Source organism: Alosa pseudoharengus, unplaced genomic scaffold (genome assembly GCF_046254945.1).
Source record: "Alosa pseudoharengus isolate Yale_2024_CS ecotype anadromous, Long Island Sound unplaced genomic scaffold, YU_APseudo_1.1 YU_APseudo_1.1_scf_13, whole genome shotgun sequence".
In the NCBI taxonomy this organism is placed as follows: Eukaryota; Metazoa; Chordata; class Actinopteri; order Clupeiformes; family Clupeidae; genus Alosa; species Alosa pseudoharengus.
In genome coordinates, this window is record NW_027468598.1 from 23,416,606 (window position 1) to 23,427,582 (window position 10,977).

Sequence of the window (10,977 nt, forward strand, 5' to 3'; positions counted from 1 at the left end):
CCATGTTAAACAACGTTAGCCTTGACCATGATCACAAAGGAAGTGAGATCAGTGGGCGTCTCTGAAAGTAGCTGTTTTCCGGTTGTGAAGGTTTTGGCCCAGAAGTTCGCTCAGCATGGCGCAAACTTCTGGGTACTCAGATTACCGTAGCTATGGCTTGGATTTGTTAGCAAACATTGCCCCCCAGTGGTACTTGCATGTTACTATCACAAGTATAATGTTGAGGCCTGCCCAGAAAAACGTTGGTTCTAATAATAGCCCCGGCCTATATTAGAGACCGGTCTTTATTTACCTCCTCCGACAGCGAGACGGGTCAATATTAGAGACCCGACCGCTAATGGAATACAGGCCAATATTAGAGGATTTACGGTGTCACCTGTCTGGAATGGGAGGGGGAGGGGAGAACAAACAAAAAATTGTTTGATTTTGGACTGTAATGCTCATTTTAAACGCTTAAACGCTTTAAAACTAAGGGAGTAAGTGTGTGTTTAGGAATTAACATTGGCTCAGATATCTTGTTTCATGTGTAATGGAACAGTTTACACTCACTGACAGCACTGACAGGACCACCAAAAACAATGTGAGCGATGTGACAGTGTTGGTGAACAAGTCAACAGCAGATAAACAGTTTTAGCAAACAGAACTGTCCCGGTCCAGTGTTTTTAAGGATGCATCATACTTCTACCGGCAAACCATGCATTAGCTAAATGTGCTGTGGCCAACTAGCTTAGCTCCTCTTAGTATGATCAGAAAATTAATGGGATGACAGTCAAAAGAGACAATTACATTGCTGTTATCAATTTACAGGGTCATCCCTATGTTCCCCGGGTCCTATGTTCCCCGCTCGGGGTCAGGGTTAGGATTATGGTTATGGTTAGGGTTTTAAAAAAGGGTCCTATGTTCCCCGGTCCCATACAAAGCGGGGAACATAGGACCCGGGGAACATAGGTACGCTCCCCAATTTACTCGGCATAACCCAGTGTATGTTTCACAAATAGACCAACAATCAAATTAACCTCCATCATTCAACCAATGCTAAAATAATTTTACCTTTGGACGTAAAAAAGCTGGTGACCAGTGACTCTAAGATTAACGTTTGCCTACTGCAGTAAAAACCAAGCATGTCCGATAAACATTCTCGGGGCAAGTTTGTTTACCATCAAATTGACTTCGTAAAGGTGAAAATCTTGCATAGTGTAACTTTAACCCTTAGAACCCTAAGCTGTTTTTAGGGCATTTTCACTACCTTTATTCATAAGGATTTATTCTGGTCATTGTAAGTGCCACACACATATATTATATATTGTTTTTTTCAGGAGAGTCTATGCTATCCAGATGCCATCTGCCATCATTTCATGTATTAATACTAGCATTGATTTTATTTTGATTTTTAAAGAATTAAAATTTAAAAAGTGTATTATAAAAATTATTATATTTCGACATGTATCTCACCACAGCAAGCTCACAGCTCTACATGCATTTCATGTGGTTGTAGGGCAGACTGTCCTGAATCGGGCAATATAATTGCCATGTTGGAGGGATACTCTGGGGCTGAGCAATTTACAGAAATATTTGCTGTGTGATTTACGGAAATAAATGCCATTTTTTATAGTGACCTTTCTGAGCTCCATATCTGTGACACGAACTGATCTGACCTGACTTGACCCGAGGTTACGTGTTAGCCTGCCCTGTGTGTATGCTGTCATAATAATTCTCAACTTTTTACTGCATTGCCATGAACAAAGTAAAGGCAAAAAAGGTGTTTATTTGTTGAACAAATTGGGATGCAATGTATGCCTTGAATTGGATGCCATGCAGGAATTTGCTAGGATCTCAAAACCGGAATATGAACATGCTTTGCCATAGAGAAACACATGATAGCATTGGATTATAAACATGCTTTGCCACAAGAACAGACAAAAACATGGGGTAAGTCCAGCTATATGAAGTTATTATTTTGCTGTCACTTCGTCTGTTTTATAACCCAGAAGGATGTACTTGGCATCAAATGATAGCTCTGAGTCTCCTCTTTCATCTGACATGCGTGGCATATCTATGCCATCACGGGTCCGCGAGTAATTCAAACGAGAGTAATGAGTGTGCAGGTTGGTTTGTGTACATGACGTTATTATTTTGCAGTCACTTCGTCTGGTTTTATAAGCCCAGGATCGATAAACATGGTACCAATGGATAGCCCTGTGCCCCCTCTTTCATCTGATATGCTTGCCATATCAATGCGATCACGGGTTCGCGAGTAATTCAAACTAGAGTAATGTGTGTGCAGGTGAACGCAGAGAAGTATAGACTGTAAATATGATGTAATTTGATTTAATTTCATGATTTTTTTTAATTTTCATACTTGATCGTACAGACAAGTGTGTAGTCTCGTTGGAAAGCCCCACTTCTGCTCTGTCGTGCAATAAAGGTTTCATCTCGCTGCGATGAACCGTTCCAGAGCAATGTAACAGAGAAGAAGGGGTGTGTTTTTTGACGCACTTTGCGTCAATCGGGTTCTAAGGGTGCATTCAGAGCACCTCGGAATGACAAGGACCGCCCCCATGGCTAGTTTGTTTTTCCGACAGCAAGTGTTCATGTGCTTTGCCAACGGAATGTGTGACAAACACGGATGCCACAACAAAGGTTAAAACATACACTCACTAATCCTAAACAAACAACTGTATTTGCTTAAACCAGCGGTTCCCAAACTTTTCCCCCGCGTACCACCGCCTACATTCCGACTCGGCTCGCATACCCCCACCATCCGACACATAAACACATAAAAACGTAACGCATTCTATAACCCCCCCCCCCCCCGCCGCGTTGACAATATTTGTCCGTTCCCCGGTTGTGCGTGCATTTGGTCAGTTAAAAAGTTATGAAAACTAGCCTGCATAGTAGCCTAACTACATCCACATACAATTCTTAATAGGCCTACAACAACGCATGACAAGGATGTATTCGTTTGGACAACATTAGGCTATACAGTCTAGAAAGGCTAAACTTAGGCTACCTTTAGTGTGTTAAATGTAAAGCCTAGCTTATGTAACTTTCTTGCCCATCTGAAATAACTCCTAGCTTTGCTCCTTCCCTCCTTTCTGTTTTTGTTGTTTTCAAAAACCTGTTACATCCGCGAAACTTTCCCCCCACGGACCATCCAACGCATTCAAAAGTAACGCATTCTATTAGCTATTCCAGGCGTCATGTTTAATAAGCTGCCCTTTTTTTGATGAACACATACAGAGTTTATACATGATATCCTTTAATTTCATGTTTCCATATCATTATGACCTGATTCGAAATTATGTATTTATTCATGAATTAATTACAAAAGATTTCAAATTTTCATTTTATACCTGTCCGCCATAGCCCTTTTCATCTCGCGTACCCCCTAGAAGCAGCTCGCGTACCACCGGGGGTACGCGTACCACAGTTTGGGAATCCCTGGCTTAAACTATTGTGTAAGATGCTCGTGAAAGAAAGATATGCAGCTTTCAAGTGATAAAAAGGGCAAATTCCCAAGTTCACATTAAAACTGTTGGACATGAAAGGCCACATAGACTACAAACGAACTACAACGTGACGACAAAAGTGATGACGAGCCCCTAACTGGGCAACTCTGTTAGCAAAATCTAGCCCCAGTTTCCGACCTCTGACTCACACATTAAGTGACGTGAATGACGCGGAATGATGATGTTTTCACTCGGAGAAAGGTTTTTACGAAGCCCATGAACGCTAGGCAAGGGTTAAAGATCGCCGAGTTGCCCTGCTGGCGCATCGTCACTAGTCAAAAGCTTATTCAAATTTAGTAGGATGTCCAGTCCACATTGGTAGTGTTTTCGCAAACGTCGAGAGCATGGCGCAACAAGGTGTTCCTAGGTTTCTTAAAGCCCCCCTGTGTAAGAAATTCTCCCATCTAGTGGTTAGGAGTTATATAGCAACCAACCTCTCAAGCGCTGCCTCGTTAAGAACTACAGAAGCCGTCACACATCAAAACTGACAGTAGTTATGGACTCCTAGCACATCAAAGCATAAACTTCTCTCTGAAAGCGTAACTCTCGCCAAAATGCATCCTAGGGTGTTTTTGTGAATGTACACGAGTCAAACTTTCGTTTAAAATAGTGTTAATTTAGTCAGACGAGACGAGAGGAAATATGTTAGTCAACAACCTTTTTTTTCATGACTAAGACGAGACGATGACGAGACGGCAGTAATGTCCTGAAACACTGACTAAGACTATCTTAAGATGCATTATTGTTGACGAAAAAAGACGAGACTAAAATGTTTTGCATGAAATAAAAACTAAGATAAAATCTCTCTTCATTTTCGTCTACAAAATGAGAAGACAGAATATCTAGCTGTTACGTTTTCAAAATATTCCGAATGAGGAATACGCAACAGCTTTCCTGTAGGCTAGTCTACGTGCTGTTGCTGCATCCCTGTGGCTGCAACCAAGGCCGTAGTCATGATGTCAACATTGGGGGGGACCAAATCTGTGGTGGGGTCTGAGGGACCCCCAAACAGAATTTCAATACATTTCATGCAAAAATATTATTAAAAATCACAAACAAGTCGTTAGTTAGGTCAGTCAATTAGGTTATTCCAAACTTTTGACGGATACAGATGCCACCCCCCGTTTTGTGAAAAGAGAAGGGTGGAGAAGAAGCAACTTCACTGGTCCGTCCCTGGACCCGTGACTCCATTTGTGTTCAAAATGTATACTTTAAAAGAAATTACAAACTACAGTATCTTATGATAACCTCTATATTACACAGAATGTGGTTCTTTGACTTATTACTTACACCTGAAGATTTTTTTAAACTAATGCTTAGACTCATAGGTTTGGAGCCTAATAAGATTTTGTCTTTTAATTTAGATTTTATTATCCTTGCGGCTAATCACACAATTTTAACGTAGTTTGAAAGGTACAGGATTCAGGAATAGGCTACTAAGACAGGCCCCTCTTCTGTCTGACTCACCTCATGTTACCCCTGTATGCATTATAGACTGGCTTCTGACAGAAATGACGTTTTGTGCCAACATGTAGAAACACTAGGCCAGGGGTATTCAATTAATCTTCAGCGAGGTCCAGTTACGGAAAATTTCCTCAAGCAAAGGTCCGGAGCATCATAATGTTTAACGTGCGTGTATAATATTAGGATGGATGGATGGAGCCTAGTTGTAGATAGATAGATAGATAGATAGATAGATAGATAGATAGATACTTTATTGATCCCCAAGGGGAAATTCAAGAAATAGAAGAGTGTAGGCCTAGGCCTAATGTTTAATGTGAAATAAAATAAGTAGCCTAAAAGGCAACATTCGAAATGAGGAGAAATAAGGCAAGATAAGAGTAGCCTAATTGGGGAGAAAAACTTGAGTAGCCTTGGCTATTTTTAAGATCTTAACGTGAACTTAAAATAAAATTTGAGCTGAGACAAGGATGGATATTCCACAGCTGGTTCCTTGAACCCATTAATCAGCAAGTTTAATTTAGTTTTTTTAGTTTTTTTTATGTTGACCCGAAATCCCTGAAACCCAGGAATATAACGTTGTTGGGCAGTGAATGCATGTAGGCTGAACTAGATTGTGGTGGATCAATCATATTGCCTTCTTAAATCGTAAAATATTCTGTGGTCTCAGTTCACTGTTGAATGGGCCTAGCCTACCCTATGCTTGCTCAAAATATATGCTTTGTCTAGTAGAGGTGCTTCAAATTGGCGCTTAAAATCGCCTGTCTCAGAATATAGAAGAGGTCCAGGGCAATTCCGCGCAAAACTGTCACATCCATATTTAGTTGGCGTTACGGGCGTGACAGTTTTGCGTGGTATTGCCCCCGTATCGTTATATAAAGCTCTCTTCTCGCTCTCTAGCTTTCTCCTCTTTGAGCAATCGATGATTTGAAAATAACTTACTTATCGTTAACTTAGATATCCATCTGATTGTTTCTCGTCCCGTCTCCTCTCCTCGCTCGTTTCAGGCTACCAGTCTCTTCTCCATAGTAGGCTACTACTTTACTCACTGACTCGACTTTATCAGAATTCACAGATTTCACTGGCTGAGTAGCAGCAAGCGAAATGATGGTTCCTGAAGCTCCATCAAGTAAATGCTGTTATCCTAACCAACGAAACATTTAGCGCAGCTTTGAAATCTTACGTGAAAATCTAAATTAGGCTATTATGGTCTGGGTCCGGATAGGATCACGTCACGGTCCGGACTCGGACCGCGGTCCGCCATTTGGTGATGGCTGATGTATGGGATTTCCTTAGCCTGTGCTACACCTTTCCAAGAAGTTTTGTGAAAATTGTACCAGTAGCTTTTGCGATATTGTTGACAGCCCTACCTCACCGCAGTAGGGTGCAGTAAATGGAAGCTTTTGATAGCGCACGCCACTAACGAAAAACGGAAAATCACCAGGACAAACCACTCAGGGGTGTAGGCTACTCTGGAACCATAGAATTTGTGCGTGTGTGAGCATGGTTCAATATTGCAAACAACTCATCTATATTATATTTTACCACGTCTGCTCGCGGACCACTTGGGATAGCTTGCGGACCACCAGTGATCCCCGGACCACACTTTGAGAAACACTGGTCTACGAATATGACCGTGGTCCAGTCGAATCTTTTACTGTCTATGGTCAAATCCCAGCCGAGCTATAACTGTAGCTCGACTTACCTGTGCATGTAAACATACTAACTGACAAAAAATCAGAATAAGTAATTATAACAGACGAGTAGCCCTATGGACACAATATTGTTGGAAAATTGAGATGTGTGAAACACTATTTGACTCAAATGGTAATAATTTGTTATATAAAAAAAGACTAAAATGTGTTGACTAAATCTGACTAAGACTAAGATACCTATAGTTTTCTTTTGACTAAAACTAGACTAAAATGACGAGACTTTTAGTTGACTAAAACTTGACTAACAAAAATGATATTTGAATGACTAAATATGACAAAGACTAAAAAGGACATTTCGTCACAAGACTAAGACTAAGGCAAAAAGGCAAAGTGCCAAAATTAGACAAATTATAGTAATAATATTTACAGAAAAAAAGTTTTGATTGCTGTATTGGCTCATTTTCCACAAATCAAAATAGATGTCATCTAAATTTAGTTCCAGTCACATGATAAAGATTCTCATGGCTCCCCTATATATGCAACTTCTGCAGGGTATGTATCTCAGAACAGTTGGGATGGGTATCCAATTTCACAAAAGATAGGCTGTGTGAATGAATTTACTATTTCTGATCCTAGCTACATGTAAATCATATCAAGCCAGGTAAGACAGAAGAAACAATAACACATACATATTTTTACAACCTTTTTTTACAAAAAAAAAATGCTGTCTTGATTTTATTTTGTTCCCATAGGTGACGTGCAACAATGGAAAATATTTCCTATGACAGTGACACTCTTACAATGGAAGGATTAGACATTTCTGAATCATCCACATATCCAGTGTTTTTCACATTACTCTTTGTCTATATTGCACTGCTAATAACCAATATTGGTGTTCTTGTTATCATAATTGCAGAAAGAAGCTTACACCAACCCATGTATCTACTATTCTGCAACTTGTCTGTCAATGATATTCTAGGTAACACAATCTTAATGCCCCGTGTACTGTTAGACATGGTTTCTAAAGAGAGGTTAATTTCATATAGTGCGTGTGTTACACAGGCGTTTTTCAGTCACACTTATGGCTCGGCTTCACACACCATACTAATAGTAATGGCCATTGATAGATATGTTGCGATATGCAATCCATTGAGATACAGCGCAATTATGACAACCAAGGCAGTTGTGACTTTGTCTGTGTGTGCTTGGGGTTTTTCAGTTGTATTAGTGGGTGTATTACTTAGCCTCACAATCAGGCTTTCTCGCTGTAGGTCACTCATTAAGCATGCCTTTTGTGACAATGCATCCTTGTTCAAATTATCATGTGAAGATGTTTCTATTAATAATATATATGGGCTGTTTTACACTGTGCTGCTGTTTTCCTCATCAATGGGTACCGTTGCTATTACTTACATTAGAATTGCTGTCATATGCTGGACAAAGAAAAATGCAGAGCTCAACAGCAAAGCCATTCAAACGTGTGCAAGTCATTTAGTTTTGTATCTGATCATGCTCCTGATGGGATACATTATCATCATCATGCATCGGTTCCCAGAAAACCCATTTTTAAGAAAACTCATTGCCATTCTTTTTCATGTTATACCTGCCCATTTAAATCCAATTATTTATGGCCTACAGACTAAACATTTAAGACTGAAAATTTTGCAAGTATTTGGTAGAAAAATCAATCCCAGTTAATCACCTTTAAAACATTGGAAATGTTGTCCTAAAAGCAAACTATAAATTCAGAGAGATGTTAAACATGAATTTTAATTTTGAAGGTGCATTGTTCATACTGATAGCAAGGTTGAAGGGACACGTTTTAACGTTGTAACGTTTAGGGGACAATGTATTTCTTCTTATAACATCTACTTCATTAATATATACTCTCCCCTTGCTATTTTAGAATTCATTCTGAGGTATTCTGACTGTATTCTGATGTGTTTCTTGTGTGTGTCTTGTGTGTGCGGATGTACAGTATCTTCACACCTACATGACATGACCATGCATAGACTAATTGAAAACACATATGCACACATGTGTTAGTTGTTTTTCCCCCCTTGGTGTGCTATACAAGAAGCCCAAGTAAACAGCTATATACAATGTTTTACTAGTAATTTGATTTACTAGTTAACAGGTCAGAGTGCCTCAAGCTTAATTAGGAGTTTGTGCCTTCAGGTCTGCAGTCAAAACAGATGCACAGGCCTGGCCTTTTTATCAATATAGGCTCTCTGTTCTTAGGCCACAGTCATGGTATTTCTCATTTATGGTCGTGTCTGGTTTTGTACAGTTGGGGACATTTACACTTCTAGTTTAGTATAATTGCTTTGTCTGAGGGACATTATCTTGAGATGGATCTTCGGTGTGACTGGACTCGCACCTCTGCCGAGTGCCAACTCAGCCATCTTCAATCAGCAACTAAGAAATAGCCTGTTAGACTCTGCAGTCTAACTGTTAAAGATTTCTTTTTCTTTCTTCTTTTACTATTTTACCATCTACAATAAATCACTTTATTTATGACCCTGATCCACCCGTCAAGCTTTATTTGAGTATAAGTTCAATACAGATATGAAAACACAATGCAACATTTCCTTGGGCAGCCAAAGAATCCAAAATGTTACATTTTACCCACAGAGAATACGTTTATGTGATTCCTTTAACAATGCTGTATATATCATCATTGTCATGATTAAGAAATATAAAGTTACAAAGTCTCAGAAGCTAGGGTTTAGTAAGATATCTTGGCATGACTATATTAGACTCGTGGTCCGAACCTTTATTTCCAGTAGCGGTGGAGTTTTAAATTCTTCTGCATACGGCCCATTTTGAGTATTTTGCCCGGCATTGTACATCATCTACTTAGGAGATCATTGCTCCTACATACTTTGGCCTATAATCAAATGCCTGACCTCTTTGGAAAGCTTAGACACTGTAGTTTCTTGGATCACAATCACAATAGCTGTGGGAAGTACTGCCACAGAGGTACAGAGGCTAGAATACTGTTTTATATTTCTGCCGGATAACAAAGATCTCTGAACTGATCACCATTTCAGCCCTCTAGGTCACTTGAGATGACTTAGAAACACAACTGAGCCCTAGCACCAGGTCTTGTGAAGCTGTGTGCAAAAGTAGATCAATATAGAATAAAAAATGACTGCTTTGGACCATTATTTGCCAAGGTATGCTCATGCGTTTTGTAAAATGCCCTATGGAAACTCCCCATAGGACTTTTGGGTTCCCAAAATGCACACTGACAATAAAAGGCTTACTGTGTGGCAACCTCTTGGTGTAGAAGCATAATCCTGGTCTCAAATGAAAGGTATCACTTTGAGGTTTCTTGTGGACTATTTAGATTGTATGGCAGGTGTTCTGAAATAGACTGACTACACAAAATATGGAATAATTACAAAAAAGTCTCTATTCTTGCATTTACTTTGTTTGTTCAATGGTTGTGTATAAGATAAACTATCTGTATAAAACTAATATTGGATAATACAACATGAAGATTCAATTTCAAATTCTTGTGAATATTTCAGTACCCAATATGTTGCATCTACATATGGTGCTGCGGCTACACTGCAGCCAGAAGTCAGAGTAGCACCAAAAGCGGAGGAGGGGGAGGGGGCATTACATTTTCACAAATTTAATTGAGACTAGGGCCGGGACTTTAACGCGTTAATTAAGATTAATTAATTACACAAAAATGAGTGCGTTCAAAAAATTGACGCATTTTAATCGTAGCCTATTTATTTTTGCACCGTGGAACGTTTCTCACTGGATGAGTTTCACACGGACCGATTGTACTGGAGCACCAACTAACGCGCATGAGTTCGGTTCAGACAACAACAAACCACATTGGCACAGTGAACATGAACAAAGAAGCTGATGTGACCACAGTGGCCCCGTGGATGGGAAATTTTGTTACAAAAAACGAACGGATGGAAGCGTCGATAAGAGCATGGTTGTGTGCAAGCTATGCAACAAGGAATTCGCATATCACCGCAGCACATCGAGCCATAAGTATCACCTCAGTGCAAAACATATAGCAGCTAGCGTGGACGCTAGTGTGGTAGCTAACGTGGACGTTAGCCTGATTCCTGATGCCTAAGCAACAGAGAGATTTTATTTTTCATTAGGATATTGGAAGAATAGAAGGGATTGAGGTCATTCACTGGCACTTTTTTTAAATTTATTTTAAATGGTACATTTTATGTTGATCTATGTTGTATTACCATGTTGTATTATGTTGTTGGTGCAACTGGCACTTTAGGTTGAATTCTTCATTGTTTTGGCCAAGGTTATTGAGAGAGTTGCACTGAAATTAATTAGATTTCTTTAAACCAGCTGTTGGT

The 10,977-nt window shown here is 39.7% G+C and overlaps 1 protein-coding gene across 1 annotated transcript; it reads left to right on the forward strand.

Moving 5' to 3' along the window:
• Positions 1–7,390: 7,390 nt before the first annotated feature.
• LOC143121193 (olfactory receptor 52E4-like) lies at positions 7,391–8,323 on the forward strand. The gene has a single exon (XM_076281585.1). It carries the CDS (start codon positions 7,391–7,393, stop codon positions 8,321–8,323), a length of 933 nt encoding a protein of 310 aa, XP_076137700.1.
• Positions 8,324–10,977: the final 2,654 nt, after the last annotated feature.

Coding starts and splice junctions, on each gene's coding strand:
- LOC143121193 (XM_076281585.1), top strand. CDS start 7,391: ATGGAAAATATTTCCTATGACAGTGACACTCTTACAATGGAAGGATTA.